This window comes from Lampris incognitus, chromosome 4 (genome assembly GCF_029633865.1).
Source record: "Lampris incognitus isolate fLamInc1 chromosome 4, fLamInc1.hap2, whole genome shotgun sequence".
Classification (NCBI taxonomy): Eukaryota; Metazoa; Chordata; class Actinopteri; order Lampriformes; family Lampridae; genus Lampris; species Lampris incognitus.
This window is the reverse complement of record NC_079214.1, coordinates 35,414,640-35,433,127: the sequence shown is the minus strand read 5'-3', so window position 1 is coordinate 35,433,127 and position 18,488 is coordinate 35,414,640. Positions and strand designations below refer to the sequence as shown.

Sequence of the window (18,488 nt, the reverse complement as noted above, 5' to 3'; positions counted from 1 at the left end):
AATGGGGGAAATAACGTGATCCTCCCACATGCTACGTCCCCCTGGTGATGGTGAAACTCCTCACTGTCAGGTGAAAAGAAGCAGCTGGTGACTCCACATGTATCGGAGGAGACGTGGTATTCTGCAGACCTCCCCGGATCGGCAGAGGGGGTGGAGCAGCAACCGGGAAGGCAAGAGGGGTAATTGGACGGATACAGTTGGGGAGAAAAAGGGGGAAAATTGAAAAGAAAAAAGATCCGGGAAAAAGCTGTGTTTACCATTAGTGTGAATGGGTCAACACGTGTCATCTGACCTGGTCACAACCACATTGTTATGCAGGTTTGACACTTCATAGCTTTGGCAATAAAGGGGAACTTCGGGTTTACTCTATGCAGATTTTGATCAAGGAATCTCATTGGTTATAATCAGAGGCACAATAATGTGACGTAAAATTCACCTAATACAAAAGCTTCAAAGAGTGGGCATGTTGCTGCATTAACTTTTCATAAGGTTACTGAATAAAGAAAAGACATTCGATAACGTCAAGGACTTCCTGACCAAGCACCAGATGGTCCGCATAGCCTACCATATTTAGTCTCCTCGATAAATAAAAACATTAAATCAGCTACTTTTAAGCGGAGTTGAAAAGCGACCACCCTGTTTAGCAGTGAAATGCAGTATGAGACTAATGTAATGTAAACTAAGGTAATGTTGCAGACCCAGGTCAGACCCAGGTCTGCAACATTACCTGGTCTGTCACCCGGTGGTGACAACCTGGTATTTTTACCCGTGGCCATAGGCTGATACAAATGGTCAGAACTCCTGTTCAGTGGCTCATTTCATAACAGGTTTTTAGTGTGAAAGTGGTATAAGTGTTATAGCCCAGTCAAGGTTATACCACCTCCTGTTCTTCAGGAGTTTGTGGTTAGTTGGTGGTCAGTCTTTGGTTATAAACATAGCCTTGTGTGCTGTGAACAGAGGAGAGGAACGTGTTGAGACTGTGTCGTGTGTGTCTATTCCATCTGCTCTTTTATTTCTGATTCAAACATTTGAAAGTTGCAGAAAGCTGAATCGTGGCCAAACACTTTGCTGCCTGAAGTGTTGGCCATGCACAGCAGAACACACAATTCCAACAGTCCAATAGATCTTGTGGAAACCAGTAGAGAGGCATTGGTTGTTCCAAGTCTGCCTGAAGCCATAGGTTCCTCCTAGCTGACATCCAGTCACAGACCTGATTAGAAAGTGAGAGAGAGAGAGAGAGAGAAAAAAACACACATTCATACACACACAAACATACGTATAATTATGTATGTTTGTGGGGTTTATGTGTTTGTGCATGTGTCTATGTGTGTGTACATATGTGCTGTGCTTATTTTGTGCTGAAGCCCATTCAAAGGAAGATAAGTCATGAACTGCAGAGGAAGAAGTCCTCCCTAGTACAGAGCCAGTACACTCCTTAGAACCAACTCCACTGCATGTCCACAGTGGCTGGTAAAGGTCCACGGGTTGATATAAAAATGTAAATTTTCCCCCCGTCTTTTTTTTTTGTGAGTTTTATTGTTCTTTGTTGAGCTAGAAAGCCTCTGGGGATCAAGTCACCTCAGAGTAATTACAGTTTCAGGTTTCTTAAGAGCCAGCCCACAATGTCCAGCATCTGTTCTGCTCCAGCAGGCAGCCAGTGCTCAGCTCTGTGTGTGTGTGTGTGTGTGCGTGTGTGTGTGTGTGTTTACATACACAGTTGAGTGAATGTGACAGACACTGTGTGTGATAGTATATTTCTGTATGAGTCTCTGTCTTTGTATGTTTGTATGCACACTTGCGTACATATGAGAGACATTACGCAAAAGAGTGTCTGTCTGAATGTGCATGCCTGTGAAGGAACTGATGTCTAAGAGTCTTTGTGCACGTGCAAGCGTGTGTGTATGCTTGTGTTTTCATGTGTTTGCATGCACAGCTGAGTACATAGTGTGTGATACAAGGTCTGTCTTTGTGTGTATTTAAGATGCACAAAGAGAGACAGTATATGCAAGATGCTGTTGTGTGTGTGTGTGTGTGTGTGTGTAAGATGAATATGTAAAACTGTGACTTGTACACCCACCCCCTTATGAAAATTGGGGAAATCTTGAAAGATTTTGTTCAGAGAATTTGAAGGCTAGATTTAGAATATTGGTTATCCCCCTCTCTTGATGAACCTTAATTTTGATCATATGAGAATGGATTCAGTCGAGAGAGAGAGAGAGAGAGAGAGAGAGAGAGAGAGAGAGAGAGAGAGAGAGAGAGAGAGAGAGAGAGAGAGAGAGAGAGAGAGAGAGAGAGAGAGAGAGATTCAAAGGGAACTCAGCGAGTGAGCAAGTTAAAGAAAGTTGAATCAGTTCATCTGGACACATTTATTGAGAGAAACGTTTCATCACTCATCTAAGTGACCTCTTCAGTCTAAAGTGACTGTAGGTATCCCCACCCTTTTAAACAATACAGTGGCATAACGACTGAAACCAACGATCAGTTTCATATGCAAATATGGACATGACCATTAACTAGAGTTACAATGGCTGTGTGTACTATTCACAGAGGATTGGGGAATAGTTGTAATCATAGCATTGTAAGATGGTGACAGATGCACTCTTAGCCCCCACTCCCCTCTCGGTTCAGGGATAGTTGTTCCCTCTTCACATAGATGGCCTCCTTGACTCCCCATTCAAACCAGCGTTCCTCCCTGTCAAGGATGTGTGCATCCTCATCCTCATCCAGAGTGGCCACTGGCCTGTAGATGGGTGTAGACTGCAGAGTCCTGGCCTGACGTGTTAGCTCTTCTGTGTTGTACCATCCTCTTGGCCAGTGTCAGTTTAGTTTCCCTGATGTACAAGTCACGGTAATCCTCCTTGGCACTTAATAGCGTACACTTTATTGCTCTGTTTGTGCCGGGGGACCCGATCCTTGGGGTGGACCAATTTCTGGCACAGTGTGTTTTGGGATTTAAAAACACTGAGATGCGGTGTTTGGAAAATACGCGCCTGTGAGTTAAGGGCATATTAGAAGTAGAGGTGGAGGGAGAGACAAAGGCACTGGGCAGGAGCAATCACGGCAGGGAAACAGTGGAAAGGAAGGGAGAGAGAAAGTAACAGAATGGGTAAAATGGGTATACAGAGAGAAAATGATGATGGGGCGGTTTTGTTGAAACTAAAATCAGAGTAAGGTGAAAAGTTGAAATGTAAAATGGATGTCTAAATCATTAAAAAAAACCATCCAAAGTCAGCAATGCAGCTCTTTGCTTTTTCAAGAGAGGCTTTACTTTCTGAGATTGGTCTTAACCCCCCAGCTACCATCAAACTGTGTGTGTGTGTGTGTGTGTGTGTGTGTGTGTGTGTGTGTTTGTGTGTGTGTGTGTGTGTGTCTTGAGTCAGCTTAAGCCGACACAAGGGCTGCTTATGTCCATTGAACCGTCCACATCAAAAAAAATGTCAATCAAAACCAATCAACGCTTTTCCCTTTTTGGATTTAGAACAGTCCATCATTGTAGCTTTGCCAAGCAGAAAGCCACAACTTAATTTAGATTAAGCAGAGCATCATGGGTTGATGATAGCTAAATCACTATCACGCTCTGCAACGTCAGGAAAGATGAGGTGGATGAGAGACAAACACAGAGAGCAGTTGGAGGAAAAAGCCGTCTTAGATGCATAAGGAATGGACCAGACAAAGGAGAGCAAGAAGAAAGTAGGGGAGGGTTGGCTCTCCTTTGTCTGGGAGGCAGACTGTGTGTATCATGCTGGGAGTGAGCTCTTGGCCTGAAACAAAGAAATGTGTGACTCTTGTCTGTACTGCCACAATCTGCAGTGTCGCCCTCCTCTCTACAGAAGCTTCAATTTTTCTCGATAGGCATGTGAGACCTTTACCCTGCTAGTCAAGACCTTACTGACAAAGATGTTAGAATTGGTAACTGCACCACACCATCCTTCCCTTTACCCACTGGCAAGCTTGGTAGTCTAAATCGATGCTAATAACAGATTCTTATACAATGATAACAAATTATTTACACCATACTGGGTATACTCACTAAGTCCACGGTGCAGCCCTCTGCTCTACAGAAGCTCATTTCAGCCCCAACAGGCCTGTGGGCTTTCATCTGCCTTATGATAATCAATGCTTACACCACAGGCGCTCCTCTTAGCTAATATTAGTCGTCTCTGTCTAACTCCGTCCTCTAATCTTGGTCCAGTGTATTTCAATCAGCAGAGCACATGCTGTTATGGCAGCATATGCCTTGAGTGTGGCTCTGATATTGCCAGAGTTCTGCTCCCACTGGAGCCACCTGTACTGTAATGTGATGCAGGGGTTTCATTATAAAGCAATTTGTGTCCAAGGACTAGAAAAGCACTGGAGAAATGCAGTCATTATGAGAACAACCATTCATTCAACCCATACATATACTATTTCTGATTTTCTTTTTCTTTCTCCCTCTCTTTCTTTTATTGCCTTTCATATTGGCATATTTTTCTTTCTTTCTTTCTTTTTACTGAGGATTGCCTTGTATCAATTCAGAATCTGTTAAATTTGGCATGTTTTCATATAGTAGGAATCATTCTTTCTTTCTTTCTTTCTTTCTTTCTTTTTTTTTGGATTTTTCCCCCTTTTTCTCCCCAGTTGTATTCGGTCAATTACCCCACTCTTGTGAGCTGTCCCGGTCGCTGCTCCACCCCCTCTGCCGATTCGGGGAGGGCTGCAGACTACCACATGCCTCCTCCGATACATGTGGAGTCACCAGCCACTTCTTTTCACCTGACAGTGAGGAGTTTCACCATGGGGACATTGTGCAATGGAAGGCTCACGCTATTCCCTCCAGTTCCCCCTCCCCTCCAAACAGGTGCCCCGACTGACCAGAAGAGGTGCTAGTGCAGCGACCAGGACACATACCCACATCCAGCTTCCCACCCACAGACATGGCCAATTGTGTCTGTAGGGACACCCGACCAAGTTGGAGGTAATGCGTGGATTTGAACCGGCGAGCCCCGTGTTGGTAGGCAACGGAATAGACCGCCACACCACCTAGACGCCCCATATACTAGGAATTAAACTTGATTCATTGCTCTCTGAAACACTCTGTCTAACATGAAATTCTTGAAAAGTAATATAAATTGTTAAAAAGTAATTGTGAAAATATAAAAAAGCAAAAAGCACTCCTGTCTATGCTGTCCTCTCTCTCTCCCTGCCCATCACTCTCCTTGCCTGTCTCATTATTCTCTACCCCTGCTTCTCTCCCTGTGGTCCTACTCTTCCATAGAAAAAGCACAGAACAGAACTATGCCTCTTTTAATGAGCTACAGTACAGAGTGAGAGAGGCCTAAAAATACCAGTTCCACACGCCAAATATGTTCTTTCATCTACATAGTGACAAATAACCTCATTATTACAGGAACAGAACAGATGTTGAACCTTAACTCTCAACCTCTCTCCTAACCTCTTGTACAGGGACAGGCTACATTAATGGTTTAGTCTGTATTGTTGAGTTGAAATAGGGCTACAGGTCAGATCAGTAGTCAGTATTGACCATTACCGAATGTGTTATCACATTAGAGACAAAAGCGCTCCATATTCATCCTTTAGTCATGATAATGGCAACGAAACACAGAGGGAATCATCTTAGGGTGGGACAGTAAACACTTCCATTAACTTTCACTAATGTCATATTTTTTGTCTTTTTTTTAATATAAATCAATGTATTTATCTCAGGAAAACAAAATTTGTTGGCCAGGTTAAGTATAGAACATAATGCTAATCCCCACATCATCAACCATACAACACACACAAGAAAGAGCCAGGCGATGAGACCAGAGAGAGTCATCAAGATGACACTGTGTAAAACAGGGCTCAGGAGGCTGCGCCCATGGGGTATTAGCTCAGACTTGGGTAACAAAGGCTATCAAGAATGGCCTCGGCCTGTCTCATGAGATGTTTTATGCCACACTCATAAAAAGTGGGAAGGAACACAGCCTTGTAGGGTGCCAGTGGACAATTAAGGCAGGCATGTGCCGTGAGCTTTGACACTTGGCAACATTCAATTTCATTATATGCATTGATTATTAAATGTTTGTTATGAATAAATACATTATACTAAACTTTGTGCCCAGCACAAATGTTATGGGCAAGAAAAAAAGGTCTCAGGAAAATTAACTTGACATAAATTGAGGCCCTAAAATTTGATAAGCAGTTCTTACTCTGCTCACATGGACAGCTCACCCTTGGATAAAGGACAGTCTAAGGGGATACCATTAACTCAGACACACTGAGATCTGTCAGCGAAAAAAATCCCCTATACTTGCCCACAACATCCAAGTCTAGCTGGAGATGTGACAGTTTTGAGATCCATTGCAAGCACATGGGCTGGATTGTGTGAGAGGCTTAAGGAATATCAATGAACAGGAGTATTGAAGGGCATTCAGTCCTGTAGACGCTGATAGCTCTCCTCCCTTTCTAAGCGAAGCTCAGGCTGTTGCTGGGAAAATCATCTGTCTTATTTTGCTTCAAATTTTCTAATTTCAGACCTTGTTTGTGTTCTACTTCTCCACCTAGCAACCAAATCACATTGTTGAAAAATAGTATTCTTTTTACCCAGCATCAACTTTGATGGCCTAGAAATCCAATAACAAGATCCCCATCTTGTTTCTGGAAATCATTAAGGCCTTGCAGAAAAATCCATGACTGTACATGACTACATGTAATCTGTGAATCTATCACTACAATCAGTAGGAACCCTAGAAATAAACATTTCAAATGTTTTTAGAGCCCTGAATTAATATGATTATTGGTGTTTATGGTTTTTATGTTAATTACTAACCACCTTTTTGTAATTGAATTTTTATCATTTAGTACCAATAGTCTCCCTTACCCCACATAGTTTTTGTGCCCTCTTTTTTGTCAGTGAACTTTTCTCTCCATCTTTGTGGATGGTGATCTCAAAAGGATAATGAAACCCAGTTTTTAGCTTGAATCTGCCCATTCCATGTTTTTTTTTCTTTCTTTCTCTCTTTTTTGTGTGGATTTTTCCCCCCTTTTTCTCCCCAATTATACCTGGCCAATTACCCCACTCTTCCGAGCCATCCCAGTCGCTGCTCCATTCCCTCTGCCGATCCAGAGAGGGCTGCAGACTAGCACATGCCTCCTCCGATACATGTGGAGTCGCCAGCTGCTTCTTTTCACCTGACAGTGAGGAGTTTTGCCAGGGGGAAATAGCGCGTGGGAGGATCACACTATTCCCCTAGTTTCCCCTCCCCCAAACAGGTGCCTCGACCAACCAGAGGAGGTGCTAGTGCAGCAACCAGGACACATACCCACATCCGGCTTCCCACCCGCAGGCACAGCCAGTTGTGTCTGTAGGGGTGCCCAACCAAGCCGGAGGTAACACGGAGATTCGAATCGGCGATCCCCATGTTGACAAGCAACGAAATAGGCTGCTACGACCCCCGGATGCCCCCCCCCCCCCCATTCCATGTTTTGAGAAACGTGAATAATTGGTGTGAGAGGCTTTGGGTGGAGAAAGGTGGCTACGATAGAGCGACTCACCTAGGTTATTCCCTGTAACCCACTGACTTGTTCAGCCTCTGCTAACGAAACTATTTCTCAAAGTGCTTTCGCCACAAAGTGGTTATTTAAGTTGGATGACCTCTCTTCTCCACAATTCCCACCAACCATCATTACCCGACCGGGTGGGCAGTGTTAATTTCATTAAAGTTAACTCTGCCAAAAAATAGTTAACATTTTTTTCTATTACAAAAACGAGAATTACTGAATAAAAGTTCACCTTTGTTTAGAAAAACTGTGATGAGAGGTAATGCCGTTTTTGTCAAATAAAATCAAGTCGAAAATATAAGAAATGGACATTGGGACAATTGAGTGAATTGAATTTTCTAATCCAATGAGTTGAGCAATCACTTTGCAAAATCTGCACAAAGCATGATGAAGGTTAGTTTGGCGATTGAGAGGGGATTCAATCATTAGCATGCATACAACTGTGCAGAGTTTGCAAGGTGGGTGCACACATGACTGGGTAATGTTCGAAGAATAACATAGCAGTCCAGCTTTGGAGCCATAAAAAGTTATTAGTTGCCATGAAACAATGTCTGTTTTAGGAGAAAGGAGAGCCATGAGATGTGGACAAACTACATTGGACACCACGGAAAACAAAGCACAATGCAAGCTGTGTGTAAAATAAATTGGTGGAAATGTATATACCATCGGAATGTGGAGCGTTAATCCAGCCATGCTTACTTACCTCTACATAAATTTCAGGATGGTGCACCTGCAAATGTAATTAGAATTAGACTAAAACTCTTGGGGCCAGATGTACATACGTGAAATTTGCAGCGCAAATAGCAGCCTGAGAAGAGTATGCTGGTGCGCTTGCAAGCTGCGTGAAATGAATGTCTACTTTACTATGGTTGCGGCTAATTCTGCAATCAGCAAATGGGACCACCTATTAATCGCATTTGCATGTTAATGAGCATTTAAAAGTTGCACTTGAATGGTGGAACCTTTCCAACATGGAGCCCTCAAAAGACTCAGAGAAGAAAAACAACTAAAATACACTGATGTTGAAAGATAAATACTACTGAATGATGTGACAAGATATCAAAACATTTTACAGGAGTGCAATTCAATTCCAAATGACAAAAAAACTGAATTTGGGTGTCTACTACTCATAAAATTAATGCAATAGGAGTTACAAGAAGAACTACTGAGGAAATAAAGTGATGGCAGGACATAAGATGAGTGAACGAAAATATGTTATATAATAAAGCCCAAGCCCCAACACTGTTTTAATACACCTGTGCTAATTTACCCCTGTTCTTTGGAGGTGGAGAAATGTCACACAGAATTGACCCCCGCTAACTGCGTGGCACTCAAGTGAATTTAATGGAATATGTAATCAACTACACTCATATCCCCACCTGTTATTTGCAGGATCCTCCCTTATGTGCATATGCATAAAGACAGAAACACACCTTACAATGACTCACATAGCTGACATGCAAACTGCATTTTCAAGCCTGTACACCTCTGATACATAACACGCTTTTTTCCCCCTCCATCTTATCTGCATCCCAAACAAGCCACAAAAGGTTTCTACATCTGGCTGTTAGTTAGTTGACTACAACTACTGTAGTTTAATCAACCAAAACTAGACTAAATCTTACAATGTTAAAATAGCTAACACGTGACTAAAATGTAATTCAGTCAAAAGACTAAGACTAAAACTAATTCAAACTTGACTGTCAAAATTAACACTGCGGATAGGTCCACAGCCTGATTAATTTGATTCTCTAGCTCTGCCATTTTGCCATTTTCAGATCAATCTATTAAAATTTAAATATGGCTTGAAACCAGTTGAGTACATTGATTAGTGCAGTAATTGTGAATACTAACATCATTCCTCTTAACTTTAAAAATTAGAATAATCAAGGCTAACTGCAACTTGTTAAATGTTATATTGGACTAAAATATTGAAGAAATTAATGCAGACTCAGTCATACAGCAGTTTCTAACAAGTTCGATTTAAAAGATGAGAGATGGAAGTCTGTAGCCCAGCAATTGGGGTTGAGTGCATGTATTTTCTATTTAGGTTGAATTTCTTTGCCCTTCACTTGATTAGCTACTCAGCCCACATATTACTTCATCAAATCAGTGACAAATTGATTCAGTTCATGTAATTCATTGCAAGAGCAGTATTTTTTCAGAATAACTTATTTCACTGGCCCAAAACATTTTATATCAACCGTAAATATTGTGGCTGCACCATGCTCTTATCATGTTTTGGTGAAGCGTGTGTATCATTATGTACTATGGCTATGTGTCTTGCCTGTATTTGTGCTAAATGTCCCTTTAATTTACCAGCGGAGCATATGTCATAGCTCCCTTTTAACACTGCCAGGATGAGATTGTGTTCACTGTCATTGGCAATATAGTCAGCAGTTATTTAGTGTGTTGATTATATTAGACTATATTAGTCTAATATAATCGACATACATGGTGTGTTCCATACACCGAATTTTTTCATTCTGCACTGGAAAGTTTAAACACAACATTTGTTTTTACCCCAGTTTTTCCGAGTTTGCACATAAATCTGTATAAATTTCTTATTTCATCTGTTGCTAACATAATCCACCTATCTGACAGGTGTGACATCAATATGCTGATCAAACAGCATAGTCATCACACAAGTGTTCACTATGATGGGGAAAATAAAAGGACACTGTAAAAATGTGCGGTGTTTGCTGCACGTCATCATGCTAGAGATGCCATAAATATTGAGATAACATGCAATTGGCTTGCTGATTGCAGAGATGTCTGCTAGAGCTGTTGCCAGGTTATTGAATGTCCATTTCTCTACCATAAGCCACCTTCGGAGTAATTTCAAAGGTTTTGACAGTACGGCCAACCGGCCTCACAACGGTAGACCACGTGTGACCACTCCAGCCCAGTACCGATACATCCGTCTGGCTTCTGCACCTGTGGGAACATCTGAGACCAGCCACACAGACAACTGATTAAACAGCTGGTTTGCATAGCCAAAGAATTTCTGCTCAAACTGTCAGAAACTCTCTCAGGGTGGTTCTTCTGTGTACTCGACGCCCTTGCTAGGGTCTACCCCAGAATGCTGTATGACACCTTAATCGTCCTAAGTGGGCAAACATGCACCAGCGATAGCCCCTGGCATGCTGGGGGAAGGGACAACTTCATTGATTAATGCCCGTTTCAGCTGTTTCGGGCAGATGTAAGGTGGTGTGGTGCCATGAGGGTGAGTGGTTTGCTGATGCCTGTGTTGTTGAAACAGTGGTCCATGGAGGTGGTGGGGTTTTGATATGGGCAGGCATATCGTAAGGACAAACAAAGAATGTGACTGCAGTTTGTGAATGGCAATTTGAATGCTGAGATACCAGCATGAGATCCTGTGGCCCATTGTTGTGCCATTCATCCGCCACCATCAACTCATGTTTCAGAATGATAATGCATGGCCACATGTTGCAAGGATCTGTACTGAATATCTGGCAACTGAAAATGTCCCAGTTCTCCCATGGCCTGCAGTCTCACCAGACACGTCACCCACAAGCCACAATAAACAAGCTGATCAATTCTATGCGAAGATGTTTTGGCCTTTTCGCTGTATGAAGCAAATGGTGCTCACAGTAGATACTGACTCATAATTCTGTTCCCACCTTGTGTTTTGGGGGGTATCTAGTGTGCTGACTCTAGTTTTCCATTTTTTGTATGGTCGTCTGTTCAGCACCTAGTATTTATTGTTTGGGTGTCTATGCTTTTTGTAGACTTTTTGTGTATCTATGGCCACAACCAAGGTATATTTATAGCAGAAATGAAGTGAAATCGATAGACAAGTGCCTAATAAATCATTTTTAGCTGATGTATTTCCATTTATGAACTTTAGCTTCAGAAAATCTTTGACACAAGTGGTGTGTTTAAATTTTTGATCAGTAGAGTTAGTCTGTATGATTTTAATCTCATGCCTTTTATGTTGGATTGGAAATTAGGCCAGTGTATATCTCAAATGCTAGGTCAGTTTCTTGATCCCAGTCCGACACTGTTCACTTATCAACTTTATAGGTCAAACATGTAATGTCAACCAAATCACCAGAACTACCTTTTTCCACCTAAAAGACATAGCTTATCTCCACCCATCGCTCTCCTTCTCTTTGTGTGTGCATCTAGGTGTGAATGCAAAGAAAAATTCCAATTTATGAATAAGCTCATCTTCTCTGTACCATTCTTCTTTGTTCATCAGTTACAAACCATCCTTTCACACACACACACACACACACACACACACACACACACACACACACACACACACACATACAGTACATGTACTGTACATATGACCTACACATAATCCTAGTTGCCATTATGACGAATAGTCATGCTTTATGAGCGAAAGTATAATATTTTTTTCTATTTTAAGTCATATTAATCAGATACACCTTCTTTCTCCTCCTGCCCTCTCCCAGGTATCAGGGGTCTAGAGGAGTATGTGTTGAAGTCGGCTACCCTCTCCACCTCCCCCGCCTGCCCCCCCTTCACCCCCCTGAACTTTGAGGCCACACCCATCGTACGTGTGGCCATCGAACCCAAACATCCAAGTAAGTTTCTAGAAACACAAGTACACACACACTCTCTCTCTCTCTCTCTCTCCTGATCTAAGCATTTACGGCAAAACTCCTGAACATGATTGTTTTGTTTTGTTTACTGACACATGGTAATTGCAATGGTGTAAGCGCACCCCAAATCCTCAGATTTAGAAATCTTTTGAAATCAAAGGCAGCTCCCCCACAACTAAATAATAAAAACACAGCTGAACCTAAGTTTTAGTTGTTAAAGTTGTATGTGTAGATAAAGGTTTCTTATGAGTTTGATTTGCCAGTCTGCATAATAGTAAAAACAACTTTGCTTGCTGAATGCATAATTCTTAATGCACCCGGTCATTTTTTCTAGTTCAATTCAGTATTTCAGAGCGACTCATATTTAAACTATTACAATGAGCCACAACAGAAGCGGTCATGATGTGGATATTCATGGCATAGCTATTATCTTAAATTCACCAGTGATAAACTATCAAAAAGGACATTAATTTACATGTTGATATTCAGGACTATAACGGCAAACCTTTTTCCAAATGTCCCTTTACGTTTTTACTGTTATTTTGTTTTTCAACCTCCCTCTTCATGTTTATCTCTTTCTTCTTATTTATTCTGTTCTTGATTTTACTTATTTTGTTTCATACATCTTTCCTTGTGATGTGAATCTTTTTTTTCAGAGTGATTTTTATTCTTGTCATATGTTCATTTTGCTTTTTATTCTCCTGTAAAGCACTTGTTTAAACCATTTGTTTGAAAAAATGCCTCTCAAGTAAAGTGGATTATTTGATGATGATAGTGATGATGATAATTATTATTATCACTTTATTCAACAGTGACCAGAAAGTATGTATAAATCAGAGTTCACCTAAAGACAACCTATATCCAAAATGTCACTCATTAACTACGAACATAAATTTCCATTGTTTAACCCTATTTCTCATCCATGAGCTTTAGGTTCATATAATGGTGCAAACAGTTGTGTGCACAGACAGTGAAGTCTCACTATGACTCTAACACACACACGAAAACGTTCACAGGCAAACACGCACCTGTCACATACTGTTGCCATCATGCTCAGGGGTTGTCTGAGGATATGGGCTAATTTAGCTAGCTGTGCTAACTGTGACTAGAGCAGAGCCTTGCGCTTCCCACAGAAATGGTCCCACATTCCTGGTGCTCTAATGTGGTATTAGGAGAATAGCTGAGCACAGCACTCAGGCCACCATATGGAAGCAGTTAGTCAGCTTCCCTCCGACGTTCCTTCCAATGTTCCTTAAGTCCACAGAAGACAACGGCGTGAGCGTGGAGATGTCATTGAGTGAGTTCTGAAAGTCTGACTGAGATGACAAGTGACTGTCATTGTAACTGTAATTTTATGTAAATCATCATCAATTTCTCTGTGTTGTCTGTTATTTGTGTCCATTTTCTTTCTTTTTTTTGGGGGGGGGGGGTTTCCTCCTTTTTCTCCCCAATTGTACTTGGAGAATTACCCCACTCTTCCAAGCCATCCCAGTCGCTACTCCACCCCCTCTGCCGACCCGGGGAGGGCTGCAGACTACCACATGCCTCCTCCGATACACGTGGAGTCACCAGCCACTTCTTTTCACCTGACAGTGAGGAATTTCGCCAGGGGGACGTAGCACGTGGGAGGATCATGCGATTCCCCCTGGTTCCCCCTCCCCCCAAACAGGCGCCCTGACCGACCAGAGGAGGCGCTAGTGCAGTGACCAGGACACATACCAACATCCGGCTTCCCACCCGCAGACACGGCCATTTGTGTCTGTAGGGATGCCCGACCAAGCCGGAGGTAACACGGGGATTCGAACCGCCAATCCCCGTGTTGGTAGGCAACGGAATAGACCGTTACAGTACCCAGACGCCCCTCTTTTCATTTCTTTGGTTGGGCACATGTACTGCTTTGTCTTTGTTGTGCATATGCAAGTCATATGTGTCGGTGTGCATTTATTTTAGGTGAGATGCCTAAGCTGGTGCGGGGGATGCGTCTTTTGAACCAAGCCGACCCATGCGTAGAGGTTCTGATCCAGGAGACGGGAGAACATGTCATGGTCACCGCTGGGGAGGTCCACTTACAGCGCTGCTTGGATGACCTCCAACAGAGGTCAGTCTGACGGTCTGTAGAGCTGTATCTGTTTATTAATTTGGGACTCTCTTTTTATCTCAAAAGCCTCTTTCACACCAAAATCCTGGTATTTTCCTTGATTTCAAATCCAGGGGTTGTTGAAACACACTTTTTGACATTCAAGTCCTTTTCAGCTTTTTCCCGGAAAGGCCCCTTTTGCGTACACCCAGTGAATCTTTGCTTTTTAGTTATTTTCTTTCCTTTAAACGCTCCCATTACATATTACATTACCCCTTTGTTGGCTTTAAGCTTGGAAAAAATAGTGAGCCCATTTTCATCCCACAACATCACATATTGATGCTTTTGACAAAGCGTTAATATATACCAAGGTAATCTTAACTGACATCTCAGGTAGCAAGATTTAACAGCCTACCTTACTTTAGCCCAAAACTTAACAACTGCCTCATCTTAACTCTAAACACAACTACTACCAAACCTGTATTCATTAATATTTACATATTATGCCGAACCATCATGAGAGAAAAATTGGTGTGCCATTCAACAGCTCCATAGAGATTTAACATTGGAGTCTACTGAACACTTGTATCTCTATACAGATGCCGAAGGGGAGCTTGCCTGTCATGTATTGATGCTCTGGTAAAAGTTTCAATATATGTGACACTGTAGGATGAATGTTTATAAATGTTAGATGGAATAGTTTGTTCCACTGTGATGCGATTGCTCATGTGTTGATAGTACCACATGCAGTTGCTTTTTGCCGTCATCACATCAGTTTAGTACTACAGCTAGGGTGTTGCTGAAGAGACAGGAACATTTGTCTGCAAGATTACAGAACTGTCAGCTTAGCATATGTAGCTCTAGAAGGTGGATGTGTGTTTTCATTGGTAATGTAATGACAACACACACAACATGTCAAACATGCAAATGCTAGAATTCTGTGAGTCCTGTTCACGCTGACATGATTCCAGAAAAAAAATGCTCTGCCATGCCCAGGACCTGTATCCTAGGATTTTGAGTCCCAGACCCTTTCACATCAAAGGCAATGCCGGTTAAAACCCAAGATTTTAGTTTGGTGTTGAGGGGGTTTATTCATGTAATCTTGTCGGAGTTTGTGTGTGGCTGTGAGCTTGTGTTTGACTGCGGCAGTGTAACAGTGTCTCACTTCATAGGTCTGTACATGTTTTTTTTGTGTGTTTTTTTTGTCATTTGTATTCTGTGTGTCTCTGATGTTACTCTTTTCTAATCTGTCTGTTTTCTCTTAACTATGTATTTGTGATTGGCTGTGAATTTGAAAATGGCAAATTACATTTCAGAAGTACAAGTGTGTGTGTGTGTGTGTGTGTGTGTGTGTGTGTGTGTGTGTGTGTGTGTGTGTGTGTGTGTGTGTGTGTGTGTGTTGAGTGACAGGCTAGTTCTTGTGCTATGATTATTGAGAGATCTGGGGTTGTCTATAGTTAATGATAGTGATATACAGAGAGAGAAGCCCATCTGTATGAGCCTGCTGTTTCCAATCTCAGCAGCATCATTATCTCACTATGATCACATATTGACTGCTTATGCCTCTGTGCTCCAGGTCTCCTCACAGACGCAGACTAGAAAACTGACTGACTGACAGACAGACAGAAGATTATAAAACTAGTTCAATTCTTTCCCTTTAGTCTTTATTTCTTTATACTGGTTAAACCTGATTGACAGTTGCTTTGATTCAGCACTTCTTTGTTACTTTCACAGGAGTTTTGTATTGTTGGATGTGTTGTGCTGTAGTGTATACAGGCAAGTCTTTTGGCACATTCGATGTATGTACTTGTTTTCCTTTCTCTGCTTCATTACAAATAATTGTTTGTAGCTCATACAAAATCTGAACTCCATTTGATTACTTCCATGCCCTTTGGGGTCATTGGTGTTTCACTGCATAAAAAAACAGAGAGTCTCAGGGTCACTCTTCGGTTGATGAAAGCCGTGGTTCTTGTTTTTTTTTTTATTTGTTTTTTTTTTTAGGGTTTTGTGTGAACTCGCCACCTTAATAAGGGCATTTTATATTTCTTGGTTGAGTGCCTTTGTCTTTATCTTCCTCGGTTTGGAAACAGAAAGACAGAACAGTATAGAGACAAACAGGCAGGTAGTTAAGCAGCTAGGCAGACAAACTGAGAGAAGTGATGTCTCAACACAGAGACATCATCACACTCTTTTATTCTCCTTTACCTTCATAAGCCTGGGTAAAATTGCCCTTCTCTGTCAGTATGACCTTCATAATCATACCCATAGATAACAGGTAAGTATCAGGCCAAATATGTGGGAGGATCGCTTGGCGAATTAATTAGCATTTCTCTCATTGTCCCATCTTGAACTGACATTGTGAAGTACTTATGGATGTAGGTTGAGTGGAGATTGACATGTTAATTCTCATTAGGGATCGGAGGTCTTGCCTACCCTTTAACATAACCTTGTTCTGAACCTCATTTCCATGTGTTAGCATTGTAAAACACAGTTATTGATGAAAGGGGAGTGGGTCTGTCATTTATCTACTCTGTCAAAGTGCCATTTCCTTACCGTTCGCCTTATGTAACTAGCATGAATGGCTGATATAATTGGTAAAAGTTTTAGGTTGAGACACCTTGTAAATGGCATCTGGTAAGATAACTAGCATGGAAGAGAAATTATGATAAACCAAGTTTTCCACCACCTAAATTTCTGAGTGAGTACTTGACTTTGAATTAACCCATCAAATAGGCTATGGCTGTCTCATTCAGTGTTAGCTGGAATGTTGTTGGGTTAAGCTGGATGATTATCATTGTGAATTCAATAATTGACTATCTATTTATTCATGAAGACAGTTGCTTTGGGAGGCTATGTTTCTGTGCTCATTCATCTTGGCTGTTACTGTCCTGGAGGAGGTAGAAAAATCAATCAGCCCTGATGAAAGCAATAGTAGTTTCTTGACAGGTACTGCTGCTGAAATTATAACATGTTTTATAAAAAGGTTGATGTGTGTGTGTGTGTGTGTGTGTGTGTGTGTGTGTGTGTGTGCATGAGCTGCTTATATGTATGTGTGTGCAGATTTAACTCCTGTATAATTTGGCCTACATTAAATGGAAAGACCATGTGAATCCAGGTTAAATGCTCTGATCCCCTATATGGAAATTTATTGTGTAGCCAGCAGTCAAAGGAAAAAACCAACCACAATTAGTCAGAACCATGGCAGAATAAATAGATATGCCAAAGAATGTACACTACATGCTACATAGCCAAAATCAGAATCAGAAATTATTTTATTGACATGTGCATTACATGAACTAGGAATTTAGCTTGGCGTTGTTGGTCGACATCCTTTCCAATTAGTGGGTTTGGCTATTTCAGTCACACCCATTGCTAACAGGTGCATAAAATAAAGCATACAGCTGTGCAATCTCCACAAACATTGGCAGTAGAATGGGTCATACTTACGAGCTCAATGACTTTCAACATGGCACTGTCATAGGATGCCACCTTTCCAACAAGTCCATCCATTATCCAAACCGCTTATCCTACTCAGGGTCGTGGGTATGCTGGAGCCTATCCCAGCAGTCATTGGGCGGCAGGCGGGGAGATACCCTGGAAAGGCCGCCAGTCCATCACAGCCTTTCCAACAAGTCAGTTGATAAAATTTCTGCCCTGCTAGATCTGCCCCAGTCAACTGTAAGTGTTGTTATTGTGAAATGTCCCAGAGCAACAACAGCTCAGCCATAACCCGGTAGGCCACACAAGCTCACAGAACGGGACCGGCGAATGCTGAAGCGCCTAGTGCATAAAAATTGTCTGTCCTCAGTTGCAACACTCACTATGAGTTCCAAACTGCCTCTGGAAACAATGACAGCACAAGAGCTGTTTGTTGAGAGTTTCATGAAATGGGTTTCCATGGCCAATCAGCCACACACAAGCCTAAATTTACCATGTGCAATCCCAAGCATTGGCTGTAGTGGTGTAAAGCACACCACCATTGGACTATGGAGCAATGGTTATGAGTTCTCTAGAGTGATGAATCACGCTTCACTGTCTGGTAGTCTGACGGACCAATCTGAGTTTGGCAGATGCAAAGAGAACGCTACCTAACCAAATGCACAGTGCCAACTATTAAGTTTGGTTGAGGAGGAATAATGGTCTGGGGCTATTTTTCATGGTTTGGGCTAAGGCCCCTTAATCCCAGTGAAGGGAAATCTTAATGCTACAACACACAATGACATTCTAGAGAAATGTGAGCTTCCAACTTTGTGGCAACAGTTTGGTGAAGACCC

The 18,488-nt window shown here is 41.9% G+C and overlaps 1 protein-coding gene and 1 long non-coding RNA gene across 2 annotated transcripts in view; one reads left to right on the top strand and one right to left on the bottom strand.

Annotated features, from left to right (window-relative positions):
• Positions 1-18,488, top strand: part of efl1 (elongation factor like GTPase 1) — a 175,362-nt gene that overhangs the window by 108,663 nt on the left and 48,211 nt on the right. The window contains exons 16-17 of the mRNA XM_056278312.1: positions 11,988-12,119; positions 14,088-14,235. Of these exons, the coding sequence (XP_056134287.1) occupies positions 11,988-12,119; positions 14,088-14,235 (280 nt within the window). The remainder of the gene's footprint in view (positions 1-11,987; positions 12,120-14,087; positions 14,236-18,488) is intronic.
• Positions 997-17,880, bottom strand: LOC130111222 (uncharacterized). Its single transcript, XR_008810153.1, has 3 exons — positions 17,662-17,880; positions 8,243-8,269; positions 997-1,210 (listed from the first exon to the last, which is right to left on the bottom strand). It is a non-coding gene; the product is annotated as an uncharacterized LOC130111222 (long non-coding RNA).